The sequence below is a fragment of the Tachysurus vachellii genome, chromosome 7 (genome assembly GCF_030014155.1).
Source record: "Tachysurus vachellii isolate PV-2020 chromosome 7, HZAU_Pvac_v1, whole genome shotgun sequence".
In the NCBI taxonomy this organism is placed as follows: domain Eukaryota; kingdom Metazoa; phylum Chordata; class Actinopteri; order Siluriformes; family Bagridae; genus Tachysurus; species Tachysurus vachellii.
Window position 1 is genome coordinate 18,023,341 of NC_083466.1, and position 23,148 is coordinate 18,046,488.

A 23,148-nucleotide genomic window follows, 5' to 3' on the forward strand; every position below is an offset into this window, starting at 1 on the left:
ATGCTAGTGATCAGTCATCTGTTTCTCAATTTAAACTAAGGATTAAAAAAAAAGCTTGTATTCAGTGTATAAAATTCAAAACAGAATGGAAATTTTCTTCTTCTTCTTCTTCTTCTTCTTCTTCTTCTTCTTCTTCTTCTTCTTCTTCTTCTTCTCCTTCTTTTATTTGCATTCTTTTCTGCATCAAGAAGGATACTTTTGTTATTCATCTACCTAAAAGCCTAGAATGTTCCAGGTGACAGAAAACCAGGCCTCCATATACCACAAATTAGATGTAATTTCCCCATAAAGATTTTCCCAGCAATTACTCTTTTTTCACGGCCTTTCTCTGACTATTTGCAAATACTTTTTTGTACAGTATAGACTGCCAGTATCTGGAAAGTTATTCACTTAAAAAGCACACATTCTTTCAGCTTATACAGTTTTTGACAGCGTATACACCCTCCGTGGACTGTGGCTTAATGGCTACTTCTGTATAAAAACACACACAACACAAACATATACACTGCCCAGTATATTTATATAGTAATCATTTTCTCAAAATAATTGATTTCACATTTTGTTGTTTCAAATGACGTCATCTAGATGTGTTTTAGTTCATTAATTACAATATCATTTAATTTTAATCATGAGTACTCCCCCCCCGACTCCAACTCACCCCAGCTCATCACTGAGAGATCTGATCTTCCTGCATAATTCATGCTTTATTGTTATATTCCAGCTGTTTTAACCAAATCACTTATTAGGAACATAAAGAAAATACAGTATGTACAAGGTTATTTCACACCAAGGGTTAAATCACATATTCTGCTAATAAAACATTGTCCTGTTCATAATTGCCATAATAATAAGTGCCATCCCAGAATTCTCTTTTGCCCATCCCAGGCAATTTATTGCCTTAGCGCACAGATATAAGGACAGTGCAATTAATCTAATTGATCAAGATTTAGAGTTTTGGACTGAATTGACAACTACAAAATTCTATTATGCATATTTAATGCGTATATGATAACAACAGACTACACCTATAATTAAGATACCATACCCATTATTTGCTGAGAAATGTTTTGATTGTAGAAAACTGGTTGGTCACATTGGTTCTATTACATTCTTTTAGAAACAAACAGTCCTGGTAGAGCCAAAACATGGAAATGAAATGGTTCATTATCCAGCCCTTAACAAATTAAACTGAGATGAAATCTTGGCTATACTAAATATGCTACAGCTGTTACACCCTAGTTGAGAACTACAATCATTCAGTGAAATCTGAAAAAACAAGGGTTAAGTGTAGCACCAGAAAAATTTAAAGTAATATACTACAACAATTTCACCATCATTCATCAAAAAACATGAAGAGCTTTGAAGAGTCCCAAATGGCTATTTATAAAATATCCACTAGAGGGCAGAATTTAGCGCTTATTTAACTCCTGCGCATTACTACCGTAGTTAGTATGGTATTTCCATGGCAAAATGACAATTCGTTTTTTTAATGCATACATAAAAAACAGACTGTAATTTATTTAAATATGTGAAATAAATGTGTGAATTCCAGCAGTTTGTGAAGAAATACATATATTGACATGTCATAATATATGGATATGGTTTCATTTTGACAATGGAGTAAAAGCTTGAAGGTAGTAATTAGTTAAATGAGCTAAATAAAGTTGATAAATGATCTAAATTAAAATATGTAACATTTATTAAAACACACACACAGACACACACACACACGCACACACACACACACACACACACACACACACACACACACACACACACACAAAATACCATGGTATAGAGTAGATTTTGAGGTTTTATGGGTTTATCATTTTGCATTAAATTATATATAGTAAATTAATTAATTTATACTTTTTTTTGTCTTTTAGTTGTGGAACAAATTAGGGCCAAACAGCACTCCCATCACACAGGCCAAGACAAAAAGCATCCAAAATATTACAACCAACATCTGGACACACATCAGATTCTTTCTCCTCCTAAACCCCTCCACTGGACCTGCTAAGGACTCGGGGGTGCCTGAGCCCTCGGCCATCTGCTCCACCCGTAAGCTCACTGTAGGTAAAATAATAAACCGGGCATCCCGTGACTCCAGAGACAGGATCACCCTTTGAGTGACAGTACCCATTCGGGTGGAAACTGACACAGGCAGGCGAAAAGTTACAGGAGGTAGCTGTGCAAGGATACGGGAGTTGCATGGGAGGGAGTGTGTATCACCACTTTCTAGTGGGGTGGCGTGGCGGCACAAGGGACAGGAGATGGATGCAGGGCTATTGGGATCGGGTGGGTGGAGAGGAGACAGCTGAATATTATGAAGGCATTCTGTGCAGAAAACATGTAGGCATTCCAGCATACGTGGGAGTTTTCGATCCTGATCATATTCCTGGTAGCACACGGGGCATTCCAACTCTGGGGAGTCCCCACTGGCAGCGATTTCCTCTTTGGGAGATGTTGTAACTTGTACTGGAGCCACTGACATGGAGGTTAATGGTAGGTTGTAGACTTCTAAGATTGAGATCTATAGTGTGATTTGGGATCCTAAAAGGAATCCTGTCTGAAAAATAGAGCTGTAAAGAAGAGGATTGTTAGTGTACTGTGAAAAGCCATATATTTGTATTGCCATACACTCATATAGTTTCACAGTTTCACAGCCATGAAAGGTCTAAAAAATGTGTGGCTTTATAATTATCCTCATGGAGCACTGTGGCTGAGAAACAGGAAACAATCATTCAACCGAATTCAAACTATTACACTGTTTCCTGTCTGAATGTGTTTCAATAGTGCAAAATAAGCAAGTTGGAAACAACTTCCTCATAAGTATTGGCTATGGCGTGTGCTGACTGGACCAAACAAGATTACAGTGGGTTTCATAACTCTAACCACAAACCCTCTCTTAATGTTTGCTTTTGAAAATACCTGACACTGCATTCTGCAAGGTATTGTGTAAAAAAATTTGCTAGTCAGAAGTATGCTTGTGTGTATGTGTGTGTATGTTGAGAAGATGACTGCTCACTGTAGAGAGATATATAGATATATTAGCACAGGTTCCAACTAAACACATTACACAAACATACATTATATTCTCTGGAGTAATGTTCGTTGTTGCATGTAGTCTGTTTCTGTTTTAGACTCACAATCCCAAACCTCAATTCACATTGGCACTGCCAGAGCAACCATCACTCAGACCAAGAGCTACCTAGCGGTATCGATCCCTATAGAGTAAGTGCAACTAAAGCTTGCAGTTGTGTTCAACAGCAGTTTCATATGGGTGAATCTATACTCTATTCCAGTCAACAAGATTGTATAAAATTTCTAAAACTTTCTTTTTCATCCTGTAATTAGAACACAAAAATATAAATGACAGAAGAACAGCCTCTGCTACGATACGTTTTAGGAATAGTCATTCGAGACTATCCGAGCAAGCTAGGATAGAGATATCCTAAGAGACAGCAGGGATACTTTGTGGAGATATAGATAATAAATTCAATCTAAGTGGGTCCGTTGCTCAATATCACAAACCAAAGCCAGCTGATCACATATTAATTTGGGAAAGAGAGTACATTTACCTGTTTGAAGAATTACTAGTGCTGCTTTTCCAGCAAAGCCTTGTGTCTCTTCTTGTTTTGGAACAGGATGTCCATTTTTACACGCCACATTAAAAGAAAAGATTTACACAGCCTTCAATGTCACCTCTGTCAAGCTTCTATGAACACGTACGTTTTAGAAAATATTTAAGCTGAATCTCTTCCCCTGTCTTTAATTCCCTTGGTCCATTGCCTTGTGTCCTACCAGGGGGGTGGGTTTCCATGACATTCATTACCTAGAGATTGTTTGGTTTCTAGGAGAGGGAAAGGAGTGATGATTTTAAAGTTAACATACAGTTCTCATTATCATATGGCAGGCTTGTGATTTAAATTTTTATTGTACATGGCATCTATTCCTATATGTCAAATATACTATTTATTCAAGAAAACTATAAATAGCATTGTACCAACAGACAAAAGGTTATTGTGTTTCGGTAATCATTATAAGAACAGCTAACGGATTCATGTGTTTTCCACTAGGTTGGTTAGCATTTCAGCTGCCAAGAGATCATAAGTCATGAGGACTCAAGTACATCTTTTTAATTTTTTCACCCGCTCTTTTTTCTTAGGAGCGAGAGTGGCAAACCGTGACATCTCCTCCACTCGTGTTGACCAAGTCAAAACAGGCACTTTAGACCTCAAGTGCTTCCACTTCTAAGAACCTGTAGCAACATGTTCAACAAATGATCACACATTAACAGATTGTGGCTTGCAGTATTGAACAAGTATTGAAATCTGAATCTGAAATGTAATAGTATATGTTTATTGGAACAAAAAAGAAATACTATTTTATAATATATTCTCAATTTTTCTATAAATTAAGCTGCAATTCTGTGTAGTCAATGAGCCCGAAATACACAATTTACATCAATAGGCTTTTTTTCACTTTCACTTCCTGAAGAATGAGGTCATACATATTTCAGACAAAGGCCGTCTGCAGGGCCAAAAGGATTGTAAAAACCCAGCCAGTTAGATCCAGAAATTACTGTCAAAGTCAAACAAACAAGCGTGGGAGGACAAGAAAATTTAGGGAAGTCAGCGTGTGGTAGAAAGACATTGCTATTAGTTGCAATGTTAGGGCATGTGTAGGCAACTTTGTTTGTAAATCAGTTTGACGTAGGGTTACAGTAAATGTAAGTAAACAATAACTACAGTATCATATTTCCTCTATGAACAACTTCCAGGCATCCCAAAAAAAATGATTGTGGTGAGTTAGAAAGTCAATTTCAAAAGGAAACTTGATCTAAAAAGTAGTGAAACTACAAGCGTGGCCTTACAGAGCACTGCTGTAGGAAGTTAATTGATATTACTTTTTAATACACATATATGATTTAACTAGTATTCAATTCAATTCAATTCAAGTTTATTTGCAATTGACATTGTCTCAAAGCAGCTTTACAGAACATAAACATAGAACAAAGGTTAATATAAAGATTAAAGAATACAAAATTCAAGATTAATATTAGATATATTTAAATGTGTATGTATTTATCCTCACTGAGCAAGTCTGAGGTGACACAGCCAACAGTGCCAAGGAAAAACTCCCTAAAATGGAAGGAAGAAACCTTGAGAGGAACCAGACTCAAAGAGGAAAAAAGTAGTAGTAGTATTGCATGATCTAATACACCTACAAATAAGAAACTTGTAGATATCCATGTCCTCGTAGATATCTGGTATTTCTTGGCCAGATTAACCCGAAGCATCTAAATATTTATGGTGCTTGTGTGGCAATTTTATGTATGATTAACAAAACTCAAATAGAGAGATAATTTGAGTTTAATTTTGAACACTAGGCCAAACATGTACTGTCCGTAATGAACCATTGATTTTATTGAGTCACAGTTCAAACGTTAATTTATAACTTTAGAATAGCTGCATGTACCCGAAATTGTTCATTTACATTTACGTTGAGGGTTAAGGGCCTTGCTCAGGGGCCCAGCAGTGGCAGCTTGGACCTGGGATCGAACTCAACCTTCTGATTGGTAGCCCAACATCTGAAACTCTATTCAACCACATGTTCAAAAGCCATTTTTGAGGCAATAAATTATTTTTAAAATTTGAAGCCGTAGACTACAAATGTCCAGGTGAAGGTAAAAATCCAAGTTATCCACAGTGTTTGAACCCAAAATAGCGTGAATATGCCATACATTTCTTTTATTTGTAAGTCTGGGCGGCCGAAATGAGTCACTAGTCAGAAAAAAACTTTAGTTATGACAAAGCTTCTGGCCATTTTACACGTGCTCCACGAGGCATCAGATAACGAGAGCTTATGATGTCACAGCGTTTGTTTGGATTGTGTGTGTTCTTCTTTTCCTTTTTGAGACTTCCGCCGACATACGCACGCTGCTTTTGTTTGGGGCAGCCTATAAAACAGGTCCTCCCTCCACCAGGAAAGGTTTTCCTCTATCAGATTCGTCAAAGCTTTTCCAATAGATCTAATTCAGAAGTTAAGCATACGACGACATGCTGTCCGAGCTCGAGTGCGGGATCTGTTACCGGCTTTTCGACACTGGCCGTCGCTGTCCACTCCAGCTGGACTGTAAACACTGCTTTTGTGAAACTTGCTTACTGACGCTCGCTGCGTGTCAAAGCGAACCGTCTCAGTCTCGGATCATCTGCGCCTTCTGCCGACACACCACACTTCTGAACGAGGAGAGACTGAGAGACAACCTCCAGGTCTCCGAGGACATTTGGGCTCGTCTGGAGGTGGATGGTGTCCCCGAGGAAACCGCGCCTGAGGATGACGAAGAACCAAGGACTGAGACATCCAGTCAGTCTAAAGATCACACACCTACGACTCCAAGAGGACGATTGTGGAGGTCGATCAAGCGTCTTTACAAGAAACTTAAAGGACCAAATCAGCGAGGTGAGGAAAGTGTTTCCCAACGGAGTTATTTCATAGGCTTGACGTTGTCATATCACCCTGCATCTAAACCAGGGCTGTTCAAACCTATCCGGAAAGACAAGTTGTGGGAGCAGGTGATCATGCAGCAGCCACACCTGGATTCACCTGATTAATCATTTCATCTTAGCTTTCGATAGAATCAGGTGTGGCTCCTGCTTGGTCAAATAAAAACCTGAACCCTCACTGGTCCTTTCCAGATAATATTAGACCCCCTGCTCCTCAGCTTACATGTTTCCCCTGCTCTTGCACCCCCCACTTCTAGTGTTCCAGGTACAGAGTTCGGAACTGGTGTCTTAGCTAATTATAACTTAGATTTGATTTCATGAGTTCCAAAGCACTTCAGAATCAACAAGCACTCATGTGTGTGTGTGTGTATATGTGTGTTGTTTCTTTAGGCTGTATTACCGATGCTGAAATGAGGGATCTGGCCCTGATGGCTTGCTACATGATGTAAAAAACCTCGACTGATGAACTGGACCTATTGGATGTAGTCCAATGAAGAGTTGGTGCATGGATCATTCATTTCAGAGCCTTCTGAAAATCTCGGACTCTTTCCCCAGCATGCTGCCAGGAGAGAAGGGAATTAGCCATAAGAAGACTTCAGTAAACAAAAGAGTTGAACCAAGGGTGCATCATATTCCTGTTGAATGTTTTACCTATTACATTTTTCAATACTGTGAAAAGCAGCTACCTACCACTGTTATAGCTATATACTAGATTGCCGGCCGCTTGCACTCTGACTCTGACAATTTTTTTAAAATTCTAATGTGTTAAGCTTAAAACTTGGCTTCTTGTAAATAGTCATCTGTATTTATTATGCTATTTTAATCCATTTTCTATTGTTTCATTTTCAATAAAGATGTTTTCTTGAATTTTAAAGATTTTTCTCCTGACCACATAAACAACTTGCTTGTTTAAATTTTTCTGGGAAATATTTTTACTGAGGATACATTGCAGATTTTTTATTTTTTAAAAATTGTAATATGAAAAATACTTTCTTAATATAGCCTGAGTAACATTTCCATGCAGAAAGGGTGTATGTGTATATATTTAAAATGTAGGTTAAGCTTGAATGAATAAAAACATAGTCACGATATTCGCACTGATATTGGAGCGGTCTCATTGTTTCATCCACATCTATGAAATGGTTTGATCTGAATAAGTAAGTTGAAAGTCTAAAGGTGCCATGATGAGAATCTGTGTCCTGGATTTCCATAATTTTATTAGCAGCTAACAGAAACCATGCAGTTAAAAAGTAGCATGTGTTTATATACACTTGCCATGAAATGTACAATTTTATTAAGTAAAGAACATCTGGTAGCATCATCTTGTAAGAACATGTTTTACCCCAAAATAAACAACAAATATAACCCTATACAGGAAACAGTCACGAATGTGACAAAGCCAATAATGCACATGTTAAAAGAGGCCTTTCCATTTCACTTCTGTTTGCCAGTTATATAGCCTGTTATGTGATATGAGTTTCTGTTACCATTGGATGGCACTTGGACATTGTTTTAACAAGAAGATTTCTCAGCTGGTGAATTTCAAACAAAATTAAAATGTGAACAAATATATTTGTGTATCATTGATACTGAGGTTAGGTACAGAAACAAAGATCTTTTTTTTATGTTTGTCTGGCAGACTGTGATTTATGAGACATTTTGTGGGGAAATATTTTGCTGAACATCAATCAATAAGCTTTGTCCAAGATATTCAATAAAAATCCAGTTGCCAGTGGGAGAGGAGCTTTTAATTATTGCTGATCTTAGGTCTCGAACACAGCATTATGTGCTTTTAAAGTAATCTTACAAAGAATGAGAACTGTATATGTTTCTGTATATTCCTCAAAACAGCACATTTTAAGTATATGAATCCAGGTGATGTAAAGAGTTTTTAAAAATCAGATTTACCCCCAGCATTATCAGATAGAAGCATGATGCAGAAAAGGAAAGAAAAAAATCCTACAGTGGAACATAATTCCCGTAACATTGATTCATCCAGCTGGCACCATTCCTAACCTGTCAGCACTGAGGTCACATATTTAGAAAGTGCTGGTGTTTAATCTGTGTCTAAATCTGTATAGCACTCGTTTTTCCTTTATTTCTGCTATGAAAAGCTTTTCAGCATAAAATCATTCTGTAATGTCTTCAGGATTTTTTTGGCTCTGCATGCACAGCAGGTCAGCTACAAACAGGATTCAATACCATCATTTCATGACCAATACAATGGCCATGTTAATGATAATGTTGCATTGGATCACAAACTGGCTGATTTAACAAAAGCATTAAAAGTATAACATGATAAATGAAACAAGTATCAACTCCTTTACAAATTTTTACCTCACCTGTGTCAGCAGTTCTCTTTAAACATACTGAGAATATTAACAGCTGTTTCAAAAGACTCCTTGTCTCAGCACTGCCTTTAAAGCAAGCAACATCTTTCAGTATATAGAATAATGACCATTTATCTGTATCATGCCAAATGTTCAGACCATAAAAGAACCACAGGGATCCAGGACAGACTCTGTACTTTAAGTATGTAATAAAATAAATTTTAAGTCTATAAACTTTATATGGGTTATGCCTATCCAAATAAGGGTCTGTACACATTTGTGTTTAACAAGACACATATCTCCAAACATTTAAGATTAAAACAAATTAATAGCAAATACTAACATTATTCGTCTACCTTGAATTCTACCTTGGCCAGTATCCTTGTGTCAATACTTTCAAAAGGCCTTGACAGAATATACCACTAACTTAGACTCTTTTCCCAAAAGGGCCGACACGGCTACAAGTTTTCATTCTGACATTGCAGGATCCACACCTGCTTTTACTTGTATAATCAGTTTGTCTTAGTCTCCAAACTGCTATCTTTAATTTGATTGAAGTAAAATCTGCAGCCACACCAGCTCTTTGTGGATAAGGCCCAAGAAAGCACAGATACTATATGATACAGATATAATTTAGCACAGATGTCTTAAACAGCAGTAATGATTTTAATGTTTTAATGGATCCATTACTTCAGCACCAAGCAATGCTGAAAGCATGCTGTCACCAAAGTCATCATTAATCCTAAAAGCCTGCTAAAAAGGTACGCATTAGTCTGGCAGTAATTTATCCTATGTTAATAAATACATAGCACATAATGTGGCACTTGTTTAACAGTTGTAGGTTACCTGAGTGTCCCGAAGGCCAGAACGTCAAATTCAGTAATTCATAAACCGTTAATGTACAAATATAAAATTATGCAAACATGCAAGCAAACAGTGTTGCCAATCATCTATATATATATATATATATATATATATATATATATATATATATATATATATATATATATATATATATATATATAATATTATAAATAGATTTATATAATTGTGTTCATAGCAATAGGATTCTCAGCTACGTCTGAGGATTTTTAGAGCTATGGTGCACTATTTTTATAGAGAGATTTTGCTTTTCTTTTGCAGTATTTTTTTTTTAATTTCTTAAACTTACATGACATTAAATACTTGAAATAAATGTTTTTAAAAGAACAAAGCTTCCGATTCTTTTTTCTTTAAGTCTTTGAAATCTTGTTCCTATCCAGTTTTTAAAGAAGAAAAAGAAAATAGATTGTCTGGATTTTGTTTGTGTGGATAACCAGAGAGCGCACACACACATATGATCACATTCCTGTGTGTGTATTTTTTGTATGATGTATTGTGTTCTAGGGGGACACGGTGGCTTAGTGGTTAGCACGTTCGCCTCACACCTCCAGGGTTGGAGGTTCGATTCCCGCCTCCGCATTGTGTGTGTGTGTGTGTGTGTGTGTGTGTGTGTGTGTGTGTGTGTGTGTGTGTGTGTGTGTGTGTGTGTGTGTGTGCTCCCCGTGTACTCCGGATACTCCGGTTTCCTCCCCCGGTCCAAAGACATGCATGGTAGGTTGATTGGCATCTCTGGAAAATTGTCCGGAGTGCGTGAGTGAATGAGAGTGTGTGTGCCCTGCGATGGGTTGGCACTCCGTCCAGGGGGTATCCTGCCTTGATGCCCGATGACGCCTGAGATAGGCACAGGCTCCCCGTGACCCGAGGTAGTTCGGATAAGCGGTAGAAAATGAGTGAGTATTGTGTTCTATTAAATATTATGTTTCACATTTTAAAAGGAACAGTTCTTTACGCACTGCCTTAAACCCTATCCACTAGATGGAGTGTGTGTACTGCTCAGGGATTTAATGCTCTCGGAGGTCTTTGAGTTCACTTTTGTTTTTCGTCAGCATTAAGGATCTGTTATATCTTGTAAAAAATTTTAAACATGCGTAATGTTATGCGCAAAAATATGGTTGCGTAAAATAGTGTCATTTTGAACATTTCATTTTACAGATTATTAAACATGGGAACACATTTTTGATTCATGATATACTGCTGTATATAATGTCTTTTACAAGCTCGTGAATCAATCAAAAGTATTTCCGTTGATCAAAGAACAAAGTAAATGAAAGCTGGCCTTCTCTTATTCATCTGTGCGACCCCTAAACTTTTCGTTTCCAAAAGGAAAGCCTCTTCAGAAATCCCCCCTTTCTACAGCCAGTCCTCAACTGTTGCTGTGGCTCAGCGTGAGGCCGAGGCGAAGGGGGTAAAATGTGTTTGGGGTGTTTCTGTCAATCATGACTACATACATTGTACACTGGATTACTGCCCCCTCCCCGTAAATGCCTGGAAAGTGGAACATTCCATCTACTTAAGAAGTTTTGTGTTCTCTCAATGAAAAGTGCATAGATCTGCAGTCTGACAATGGTGACGTGACACTTTGGGAAAAGACTGAATGGTGGGATTTTTATGTTTTATGCAGTAGGAAGGGGGAAAAATGCGTTGGATGATTGAAATAAGGTTCTTTGCGAATTTGGCTTGAATGTGTGTAAGAACATGTCCATGCTGCCGTTTTCCCACCCCTCCTTCTATTCATGCTCTCTCTCTCTTTCTTTCACACACACACACACACACACACACACACACACACACACACACACACACACACATCACTGCATGAGGATTCTGTACTATGTGCAGTTCTTTTAGGCCCCAAAGCGACAAGGCAAACTATGTTTACTCCTCCCACCACCATGCTTCTCTCTCTCTCTCTCTCTCTCTCTCTCTCTCTCAATGATTCTGTCCACATTCACTATCTTTGTGACTCTTTAAGATTTGATTTAATATTGCTGAAAGTCCAACCCTTATCTATTTTTGTTATGTTGATGACAATAATAAACGAATAAGGAAATCAGACAAGCAAACCTTTATTAATAATAACGTTAAACAACAAGGAAAGGTGGAAACTTAACACAAAATGCTGTATGGACAACCTACATCCTTTCTGATGCACTTTCAAAACTATTGTATTGTTTTTGTACTGTATGCCCATATGTGTACACATCCACTATATGTACTGTGTAGTGTACTTGGTTCTGTGTTGTTTTATGCAGCTCTGTGACATATATGGTCTATGAGTTTGACCAGCTGGGCCTGTGTTTTGGCAGCTGGTAGCTGATCGGACAAAGCTGATTTTTTTTTCAGCAGGGAACACACATGAAAAAAACATTCTATACATATTCTTCTGTAAACAGGGAAATTAGCTAAGTGCACTAAACCAGGTAGTGAAATGCATTAGAACAAGATTATGGCTAATGTCATGGTGAATCAGCCAGTGCTCTTTCTGTGGCTGCTGAATCTGTTTCAGCTTGTAACTTGTGTAAATGTAGGCAGGATTTCATAGAAAGAGACACAGAGTCTCTGTAGAAAAGCGAGCCACCAAGTGAGCTATAAAAAGGATGATGATTTAGACTACTCTTTAATACAGACAAATCTATGTTCTGGGCTCTTTCCAGCCTACACACATAAACCGGCAGACAAATACACAGTAACCTTCTTGTCTGCCAAAGCCAAGACGGAAGCAATAAAACAGGAAGATTTCCTGAAGTACAGTTAGTCCTAAGAGTGTGCTGTTGCATGGCTGGAAATGAGGGCTGTGATTTTTGTTTTTATGATGGATAACAACAGCATTAAACTTTAAACTTTAACTTTATGTTAATGGGACTTGTACATCTGCAGTGGGTCTCAGGCTAGGCTGCAGCATTTTTGCTCACCCTGTCCCTTTATGTCAGTGGATAAGCTCAAATGCAGAAACTTTAGTAAGAGTATACAGACAGCCAATAATTGTTGGGAAAAAAATTGGATTTGCAAGCACTGGAATCGATAAACAAAGTGTAGATTCTGTTTTTTTCCTGTTTCAAACAATCTCTAACCCTCAAGAATAAAATAAAATAAAGTTTTACTGTTTCCAGATGAAAACTGGACTCTTGTGAAAACTGGAATCGGTTTTGTCGTTGTTGTTTGTATGATACTCATATAGAAACTACCAAAAGTGGAAAATTAAATGGCTATAAATAGAGACAGCAGAATAATATACATTTACTTGCTAAAAAAAATGAGCACTGAGCATTTAACTTTCAAAAACACACTTTATATTCACTAACACTTAATCTATCATTTAAATTTAATCTACATAACATCTGGAAGGCATACAGTGACTTTTGTCACTCTAGTGGTTTCTTTACATTTCATTTACATTACTTTTTTGTGCAAACTTTTTTGTCTCAGGAAGGAAGGGGAAAAATAACAGAAAAAATAGTATTGATATAAAAAAAAAAAAAAAAACGCCACAATCCTAACAACTCCATTGTCATGTCTTATTTTGAATAAAATATATAAAAACACAAAAATAAGTAACATCTAATATCTATTGCAATAAATATTTATGTATCCTTGGTTCTTGTTTTATATGTAGCAGTATATATCAGCTCATTATTAGTACACAAGCTAGTTTACATATTAACTACTTATCAGAATTAATATTGAGTAACACTGGAGCTGGAGATTAAAATGAAGTTAATATTTTCCCTGTGTTCCTTGTTTTTTTTTGTAGAAAAAATTCATTATTAATAATTGTCATTGGTGAGTGAGGTGAGATCTTCTCATGTACTTTGACTTTTATACTTTAAGGAAATTTAACCCATGTACTTCTATACTTGAACAAATATTTTAAGGGTGTTTGTTGAATTGTGTAATTGATCACCTACAGGACAACGCTGGTGTTTGTGTCTTCAGTGTGTTCTTCAGTGAGTCAGGATCTTGAAAAAACATTATTACTGTTTCATCCTGATATTTTGCAAAATGATCCTCTCAAGTTACTTTCTGTGCATTGGATGTAAGACCAATATTGACATTCAGAGCCTTACCCAGGGCAACTTACATTTTTCTCATTTTTACAACTGAACAGGTGAGGTTTAAGGGCCTGTTCAAGGGTTCAGCTGCAGCAGCTTTTGATGGTCCTGGGATTTGAACTTACGACCTTTATGCAGTAGGCTAACAGCTTAACCACACTCCCTCAGTGTCATACTCACCACCGTCTTCCATACAGAAGCCTCAGCCTGTAAGGCACATTGAAGAAGAGAAACCAGAAATAAAGACGCCAGTATATGTGTAATCAGGTCAGAGACAGAATCCCTTCAGATCCATGCTTATATTCTCCTGTGTAGATGAGTAAAAATACACCTGGGTCAGCTGGTTTGATTGTCTGTTTGCTGCTGCTGCAATTTGGTGTGTTGTGTTACAAGGTACTGTTTTTGAGGAAATGACTGGTTGACTTGGAAATGCTGGTTTATGTACACGTTCTTCTAATTTTCCCAAAAGCTACTTACTCTTGTTGTTGGGAGGTTAGACCTAACGATGTTGTCTAAACCTTACATTCTTAGAAACAGACTGCAAAAAAGAGTGAACCGCACTGGAAACCCAGTATGAGGAAGATGGTGGTCAGTGTAAACACAGGTCCAGGTGACAAGTGCATGATTGCTTGTCATTCAGTGTGCAGCTCACCTGAGATACTGTTACCACCACAGACACTTACTTATTTGTTGATAGAATGCCATCTGGCACATTACACTCCGCTCTCTCTCTCTCTCTCTTTCTCTCTCTCTCTCTCACACACACACACACACAAAGCACATAATGAATACTTTGTGTTTATACAGATATAGATGCACTTGTCATCAATTTTATACAGAGAGAAAATGAAATAGGGCAGTAGGTAGAAGACAAAGGGAGAAAAAAATGTGATAAAAGATAAAATCTTTAAATTATAATCCCACTACATTTTGTGTTTTAAAGACCTAGCAGATTAGGTTATTTTCCAAGCACAAACAGGACATAGACAGAATTCAATCTACAGTATAAACACTCTAAACTATGTACTATGTGTTTCTATAAATGTTGCTGTGAGTATTTATTTATTTATTTTTACCTTACTTGCTAATTTCAGTTCAGTTCTATCCCGGGGCAGGTAAGTGATACGGTAAATACATTTCATTTATTTCATTTCATTTATCTTCTACCGCTTATCCGAACTACCTCGGGTCACGGGGAGCCTGTGCCTATCTCAGGCGTCATCGGGCATCAAGGCAGGATACACCCTGGACGGAGTGCCAACCCATCGCAGGGCACACACACACACTCATTCACTCACGCAATCACACACTAGGGACAATTTTCCAGAGATGCCAATCAACCTAGCATGCATGTCTTTGGACCGGGGGAGGAAACCGGAGTACCCGGGGGAAACCCCGAGGCACGGGGAGAACATGCAAACTCCACACACACAAGGTGGAGGCGGGAATCGAACCCCGACCCTGGAGGTGTGAGGCGAACGTGCTAACCACTAAGCCACCGTGCCCCCCACGGTAAATACATAAATCAGAATATTTAGCTACAGGCAAACCAGTCACACAGCAAAGCTTAAAAAAACAAGATATCGATATTGATACCATCATACTGACCAGCCTTAAACCCAACTCCAATTTCATTAAAAAATGAACGCAAGTTAAAACATTATTGAATATAATTGATATAGTCATCTATTGTTTCTTATTAGAAGGTTATAATAACATTATTAAGCCTATCCCTAGGTTTATTTTTCTTATTTTATTGACAAAGAATTTTGCTCATGTTTAAGCATTATTTTATAGAAGGAATCAAACAATCTCCCAATAGAACAAAGTTTAGTAAAATAGTAAATTTGCACAGAAATCAATGTAGTACTTTTAAATTAGCTTTACTGTCATCTTAGATACATTTGACTACATTTAATATATCATCACTCACTTGGATGTCATATTTTGCAGCATGGTTTGAGACCACCAGTGTGTGGACCACAATAAATCCCCATTCTCAACACTTCAATGGTATACACTTTTTTTAATCATTTCTTGCACAGAGAATCAAGAACACAAATAGGCAGTTCACACTGCAATATGATATGAGTGACTCTAATCCACTCATTCTAGCACATAAGATAACAACATTTACCCTGGTGGTAAGTTCTACTCTCAAGCCCACAAAAGCTAGAAGAACCAGCAGCAAAACAAACTGTGGGAATGCTCCAGAAAAATATATACAAAAAATATTTTACATTATGATGTAGCAAAACTATCATCTGTATCACTCTCAGTATACAATAATGTATATCCTCTTATGATTTTGCTGCATAATCAGCGAGTGAGAGAGAGAGCAAGACAGAGTGAGAAAGAGAGAGAGAGAGAGAGAGAGAGAGAGAGAGAGAGAGAATGTTTGTTGTCCCATACCTGGCCTCATTAAAAGACTTCAGTTTATTAAAATTATTTTTGATGTCCCAATCACAATGTTTAAATTTGCTATACAAATACTGAATATAAAAGCTCTTAGTTTACATAAACTATGTTTAAACCTCATCTGACATTGCTCCCTGTTTAATATCCAGGCCAGTTCACTTTGACAAGTTATGAGAAACATCAGAGGTACCAGTGGTAACAGTGTGCTTCACTGCAGTCATTCTCAAAATGTGGTCTTACTATTATTGAGTAAATGAGTTGTCTTTTAGCTGCTCTCTGTTCGAGGCGCCATCATCCGATCTGCATATTTGATTTTGGCACAGGTTTTGCACCAGATGCCCTTCCTGACGCAACCCTCCTTTATCCAGGCTTGGGACAAGCACGGAGAGTTAACCCCTCAGTGGCTGGGTTGGTGCTCTGCCCGGGAATCAAGCCTGGGCAATGGTAGTGAGAGCACGGGGGCCTGCCTCTGGACCACCAGGGACACATTACTGAGTATATTGTTTTTATTATGGTATTAGTATAATTGGCTGGTGAGCAGAACTGAATGAGTTTAAATCAATCCTTTCTAATTCAAAACCACATCAACCTATAAATAAAGTCAATTGGAGCTTATGCGTTTTGTGGAACGTTTTCTTGGAACGTTCAATAATAAGAAACAGCTCTGCAAAAAAACAGACGGAGTATTGTACACATTTAAATGAGTCTTATATCTAAATAGTTCATAATAATAAACTGGTGCTGAGGCTAAAAGGGTCCTTGGCTACAAAAAAGGTTTCTGTGTTCTTCAGGGAACTGCTACTCGATATCAGGCCAGGACATCTCTAACGCTTTGGCATTCACAGTTTGTCTCTGTAAGACATCTTAAGGAGCAGGCAGGAATATGGGAATATGCTGGTACAGATTTTAGAAAACAGCATCCTTCTGTGTATTGTATCTGCATACCAGCATGGTTTATTAGGCATTTTAGGTGTATTCTTTAAAAAGTCTTTCGAGGCAGGTCATTGTTCAACAACAGCCTTCTCTCTACACATAAATATTGTGAAACTGAAAATGATCTTTAGAAGCCAGTGAACCATCATTAGAAGCTGAATTAAAGTAAGAATAATGCCAGAGAACGAAAATAGAAGAGCATTAGAAAATGAATCATGATATTTGAGAACTATAAGCAGAGTTCATTAAACTCTAACTTTGGCACCTTTTGCCTTTGATCATATCAACCAACATAGAGGCTGGTATTAAATTGCTACACATGAATTTTACCTTTTACACTGATGGCAAGTCACTGATCCTTATTTTCATTTAAACATCGTGAGAAAAATGGTGAGAGTCTGAATTCTGTGAAAAAGGGTGTCATTCACAGAACTCTTAAAATCGATAATGTCTTTCACATTCCTATTTGAAACAAAATTTGTACCGTCCACCATGGACTGGATTAGCTAGCATGTTTGGCATGAGGTAAGTAACAGCAGGTACCTTCATGGAGAAACAATCCACCTTAAGAGACAGATAAAAATAGCACACTGGGATACATGCTACCGTAAGGAGAACGTGAAAGAGGTGTAGAATTACAGATAGGCACTAAAGTACTACTGCATAGTTGGGACATTTAAATCACATAAAAAGACAAGAGATAAAAAGAGACACTGAAAAAAATGAAACTATGTCAAAGAACGAAGCAAAAATAGAGACGAAACAGGAAACTGTGAGAGGTGAGAGAAGGAGAAGAAATGGACAGAGACAGTTAGGGGTGTGACAGTCCAGAGTACTGAGACTTATAATAAAGCCGCTACACTAATTAACTAAACATGACAGCACAGAGTCTTAGAGCATCACCATCATCAGAACAATTCACACATCTTTTTCCTTCCCAGCAGTTCTTCAAAATCAAGCTGTAAGGCTTCTCTCAAATAATGACAAGCAAAACAATAGGCACTTTTTTCAAGCTATTCATAATTCAAGATTTGTGATCCTCAAGTTCCTCCATTGTTTGACTGAATCCTTTTGGCAAACTGTTCACGCGCCTGACTGCTGGACCTCATTGGCTCTTGCTCGGCAGGCGTTTTTCATGCTGTCTTTTGATTGGCTGTGGTTTTTTTTGTTACAAAACCAATCTGGGCAGCATGGAGAGTTCTTTTGGCATTCACTCTTATTGGATGCTGCAACATGTTAAACTAAAAACAGACAAAATGGTTTATCAGTCTTTTTTCAAAGTGCCAAAGAGGTGGCTGAACCTTGTGTGCGACACACACACACGCAAACGCGCACACACGCGCACACACACACACACACACACGCCTCGCCATTTGTTTTCTAACAGTCTAACTGTCACACAATTTGTGTTCAGGAAAACTCTCAGACTTCATTCCTCAGTATTCCAGAGGACCAGGGCATTACTTCAACATTCTGAAAAAGAGAAAAAGAAAGGCTTTGGTTAGATTTAGCATCAGAAACTAAGATATATAAGATATATAAGATAATATATAAGATAGTATTGTATTGTAAGATCTTTTAAACTTAACATTGTATCTCAAAAATGCTATAGGAGCAGTTGGTCTTATTAAACATCCGCACAAGTAAAGATGTTGTGTCAAGCACAAGAGACATTTTTTCCGTTACATAACATTATAAGCCATTTTAAGAGTAGAACCGTATTATAAAAATCAATAAAATACATCAAGATTTCCTTGTAGCTCCTTTAACCTGAACATAAGAGGGTCAAGTATACATTAAGCTAACAGCAAATGGCCAAGCTGATGCACATTAACCTTGTAAGCAAGAGTTTGTGTTCTGTTCTAGTGGCATAATAGGAGGAATATTACATTTGAGGACACATGTACCTGAAGGCGAGTGAAAAAAATGTGCCCATGAAAAATGTGCCCAAAATGTGCCCATGTATGTCTTTGAGTACATGTGCATGCTAATGATCACGGACATATAGCGCACAGACGTCATTCTAGGAGTATTAAAAATCAACAATGACTGAAAACATGGTCAAACCCAATTTCACGATTATTGGAGCTTGTTAAACAGAGAACAGTGTGAGCTTTATCACCCGACTGCTCCATTTTTTTCCTGTGACTAATATCCTGCCATTTTCTTTCATTATTGTGTTTGAGTGATTTCAAAACGAACAAACAAACCCAGACTGCAGGGAACACACTCGGCTAATTTGTATAGAACATTGTGTGATATTGAAATAAGGTTGGAAAGGTCTCTCTGTTTAAAGTTAAGGTCGGTTTTGTAATATTAGTACGCTGATAATGATGTTTACTTCATCTTAAATATGATCGCAGAGAGATGTATAAACAATAAGCTCGGAGCGATTTCACCAGTGGGCTACTAATGTGAAACAGCTATTCTAACATCCAGGGTGTTGTGCACTCACTGTCCAGATAAATGCAGTATTTTAAAAATGGCTTCTTTTTCAAATGCTTCTTGTAATTCAAGTCCTAATTTGCCTTGGTACTACACCAAATATTAAAACAGCCCTCTTCAAAATAACTCCAGTAAGAAAACATACAGTTAGAAGTTTTGCAACACAGTATTCACTGATCCTCAGAGTTGTTGGTGGGAATATACCAGTTCTCCCGTAAAGCAGTTGCATTTGTCTATGCTAGTTCAACAGTAGGCAGCTATCAGTTTAACCCTTGACCTTGCCTCATGTTTAAAAAGATTGAAAAACATTATAGGATAAAAGAGCCTAAATGGCCTACAATCTCAGGCATGAAAATGAAGACAATTCTACTAATACTTGGTCAGTCACACTATCACACTACACAAACCATCAAACTTGACAGTGATGTCTACTTCCTGACAGAACATTAACAACTTGTTCGCATGATGTTCACATGCACATGACATACTGAGAGACAATAAACAATACTTTTTCCTTGAAATTTTGTGGACATTTGCCTAGAACTTCATCATCAGGCTAAACCTACATCAGTCATCTTCTCTGAGTTCATTCTGACACCACAAACAGAGCCATGATCTGGGGAGACAGCAGTTTTACCACAGCATACCATAAGAAAGTAGGTTATTGGAAACATGCTGATCCTCTAGTTCTAGAGCACAGAAGTATTGACTACCAATATACATGACCACAAATATGGCATAATTTAAAAAGCCTGTCACTAAGTGCCTCTACAAGAAGGAAAACATATCAATTAAGACATAAACGGGGGAAATAGCACTTTACTGATGAAGTGAAAACTCATGTTCTGGTCTGCTTTGCCCTCTGGTCTAAATGTTAAAGAAGACCCCTCTTCTGCAACACACACACACACACACACACCCAACCCCAGTCCTTCTATTACGATGCTATATTTAGTTGGACCAGAACAAGCTGTGCTATCCAAAAACACATTAACTTAGTGACTCTCACAATCATGAGAGAACAGAGAAAACTGACACACACACACATGTACTGCAACATGTACACTCCCATCAAGTGAAAACATCTGGAATTCAGTCAATTGTATCCAACGTTTCTCTATAAATGCTGTATTATAAACAAATACAGTGAGATTTCTGCTAATATAGTGCTAATATTTCAAACTTAAAAAGTGTAAACTGTTTAAAAATAAGCTAAACTGGGTCTTTGTGTTTTTCTAATCTGATGAAGAGAAATAGTTGACATTTTCATTTGCTATATTAAGTATGATTACTTATCTTCAATCAAGATTTTACCAGTTTACTGGAAATTTATTGGAAAAGCTTGTACACATGTTAGAATGGAGAACAATGTAATCTTAATGAATATGACTGTCATGGTCAGTGTGAGACCGTCTGGTTTGAGTATTTCATCTTAGAGGAGATATAAGATAACTCAAATAAGAGGAAATGAATAATAGTGGTGAGCAGAATTGCATTACAATCGTTCCTTGAGGATTGAGATGGATTGGCTTCAACAGCAGAAGACCAGCTCAGTTTCCATCCCATCATCCAAGAACAGGAGTCTGAGTCTATTATGGGCTCACACACATCTACAGAGTAGTAGTGTTTGTTCCGCTGGAGTGTGTTATTATTTGACAGGAGGATGGACTTCCTTCCTTAAGTGCAGTCAGAATCGAGCTGGAAGTCTTTCTTTCACTTGATTCATCTTGCATCAATCTCTCCTGCTTCCTCATGTGTTCCTCCAGCTGAGCACTGATCAATATAACAATGCCTCTGAGATCCACCTTTTTTTCTGTCTGTACCATGATTAATTTCTACCTCTTGCTCTTTCTGTAAGTGTGGGTGTTTGTGTGTATGTGTGTATGCCTCTAAGAGTGTCTGACTGCTCTGGGACATGTTTTATCTGTCTGGCTGTGTCAGCCTTTCAATTACCTAAAATTAATGTGTGTGTGTTTGTGTGTGTACACTCACGATCCATTTTACTGCCAATTCATGCAGTTAATTTATTAGCCAATCAGGTGACAACAGCACAATGCATAAAATCAAATACAGGGTCAAGACCTACAGTTACTAAACATCAGAAACTGGAAAATGTTTGTGAGTTTGATTGTGGCATGGTGATTAGTGCCAAAAGGGCTGGCTTGAGTATTTTATAAACTGCTGATCTCCATTTTCACACACAAGTCTCTAGAGTTTACACAGAATTGTAGTAAAAAGCAACAGCCTCTGAGAGAAGAGTCTGCAGGCTGAAACACCATGTTGATGAGAGAGATCAGATTAAAATAATCAGACTGGTCTGAGCTGACAGGAGGTCTATAGTAACTTATCAACAAGGCACTTCCACCCACAGAACTGTCAATGTTTCAGTTCACACCATTGTAAACTCTAGAGACGGCTGTGTGTGAATATTTCAGGAAATCAGCAGTTTCTGAAATACTCAAACCAGCTCTTCTTGTACCGTCATTCATGCCACAAGTCACAGAGATCACGTTTTTCCCATTCAAAGCTCTCGACCTGCATCTGCCTTAGATCCTTAGATAACTGCATTAATGTGCAGGTGTTTAAAGTTCCTAATAAACCTGACAGTGAGTTTCTCACTCTCTCTCTCTCTCTCTCTCTCTCTCTCTCTCTCTCACTCACTCTCTCTCTTTCTCTGTGTGTGTGAGAGAGAAACAGCCAATCACAGTGATGACTTATTCTCTGCATAACTGCAATACCTTGAGAATTAGTGGAATGTACAGGCTGCCTGGTGGCAAATATATGAACAATTGTATGAACAAAAGAGAGACGTGTGTGTGAGTGAGTGAGTGAGTGAGTGAGTGAGTGAGTGCGTGGGTGGGTGAGAGAGAAAGAATTAGAGACATGAGGTTTTGCTGGTCTGCTGATAGCAGGTCAATGACACTCCCTTCCCCAGGAGGTTGTCAATATATGTATGATATATGATCTTTTTGTGTTTATTCTGGCATGTGTGAGAGTCAGTGTGTGCATGAATGCTTACACTTTTATTCATGACTTATATTTCAAAGCAGAAGCTACACTGACACAAAATATATAAAGAAATAGGGTGAAGTTTAAACAGCATGATGAGCATACATATGCTGTCTACATTTATATGTATGAAATGCAGTTTGTATGTGTGTTTGTGTGTGTGTGTGTGAGTGTGAGCGCGCCTCACTAATATGCAATGTCCTAGTTTGGTGTCAATTAAATGGTGAAGAAAGAGCAAACCAGAGTAAAGGGAAGTGGGTGTGAAGTCTATCTTGGAAGACCCTTAACCCACAGATACACAGACACATGCACACACACATCATCATTTATTATCAATCATACATACTGATACAGTTATGTCCAGCAGTCCTGCTCTCTTGGTGGGAGGGATGGCATACTCTACCTTCACTGTCAATCACAGTATCACTAGCCGAATGTGGGTGTCTGTGAGCTTATGTATGTGATACGGGGCACACAGCCCTTTCCTCCATGTGTGTGATGCAGCATGAGTAGCAATCTCAATAGCATTAGCTAAGACCAAATTAGGAATACAATGGGAGAAAGTTTGTGTTA

The 23,148-nt window shown here is 37.8% G+C and overlaps 3 protein-coding genes and 1 long non-coding RNA gene across 4 annotated transcripts in view; 2 read left to right on the forward strand and 2 right to left on the reverse strand.

Annotated features, from left to right (window-relative positions):
• Positions 1-685: 685 nt before the first annotated feature.
• si:ch73-335l21.2 (RING finger domain-containing protein) lies at positions 686-3,716 on the reverse strand. Its single transcript, XM_060873477.1, has 2 exons — positions 3,582-3,716; positions 686-2,582 (listed from the first exon to the last, which is right to left on the reverse strand). Exon 2 carries the CDS (start codon positions 2,492-2,494, stop codon positions 1,883-1,885), a length of 612 nt encoding a protein of 203 aa, XP_060729460.1. The 5' UTR covers positions 2,495-2,582; positions 3,582-3,716; the 3' UTR covers positions 686-1,882.
• Positions 3,717-5,981: 2,265 nt separating this feature from the next.
• si:ch73-335l21.4 (E3 ubiquitin-protein ligase-like) lies at positions 5,982-7,610 on the forward strand. The gene is made up of 2 exons (XM_060874716.1): positions 5,982-6,465; positions 6,900-7,610. Exons 1-2 carry the CDS (start codon positions 6,063-6,065, stop codon positions 6,956-6,958), a joined length of 462 nt encoding a protein of 153 aa, XP_060730699.1. The 5' UTR covers positions 5,982-6,062; the 3' UTR covers positions 6,959-7,610.
• Positions 7,611-10,573: 2,963 nt separating this feature from the next.
• The window catches only part of LOC132848751 (uncharacterized), a 54,632-nt gene continuing 42,057 nt past the window's right edge, over positions 10,574-23,148 (forward strand). The window contains exon 1 of the long non-coding RNA XR_009648761.1: positions 10,574-10,611. This is a non-coding gene — a long non-coding RNA (uncharacterized LOC132848751). The remainder of the gene's footprint in view (positions 10,612-23,148) is intronic.
• si:ch73-335l21.1 (insulin receptor substrate 1-B) overlaps positions 15,782-23,148 on the reverse strand; it is a 39,523-nt gene continuing 32,156 nt past the window's right edge. Inside the window, exon 3 of the mRNA XM_060874718.1 lies at positions 15,782-18,594. Coding sequence (XP_060730701.1) covers positions 18,587-18,594 — 8 coding nt within the window. The 3' untranslated portion in view covers positions 15,782-18,586. The remainder of the gene's footprint in view (positions 18,595-23,148) is intronic.

Coding starts and splice junctions, on each gene's coding strand:
- si:ch73-335l21.2 (XM_060873477.1), bottom strand. CDS start 2,494: ATGTCAGTGGCTCCAGTACAAGTTACAACATCTCCCAAAGAGGAAATC.
- si:ch73-335l21.4 (XM_060874716.1), top strand. CDS start 6,063: ATGCTGTCCGAGCTCGAGTGCGGGATCTGTTACCGGCTTTTCGACACT. Junction 6,466..6,899: donor TAAAGGACCAAATCAGCGAG/GTGAGGAAAGTG, acceptor TTGTTTCTTTAG/GCTGTATTACCGATGCTGAA.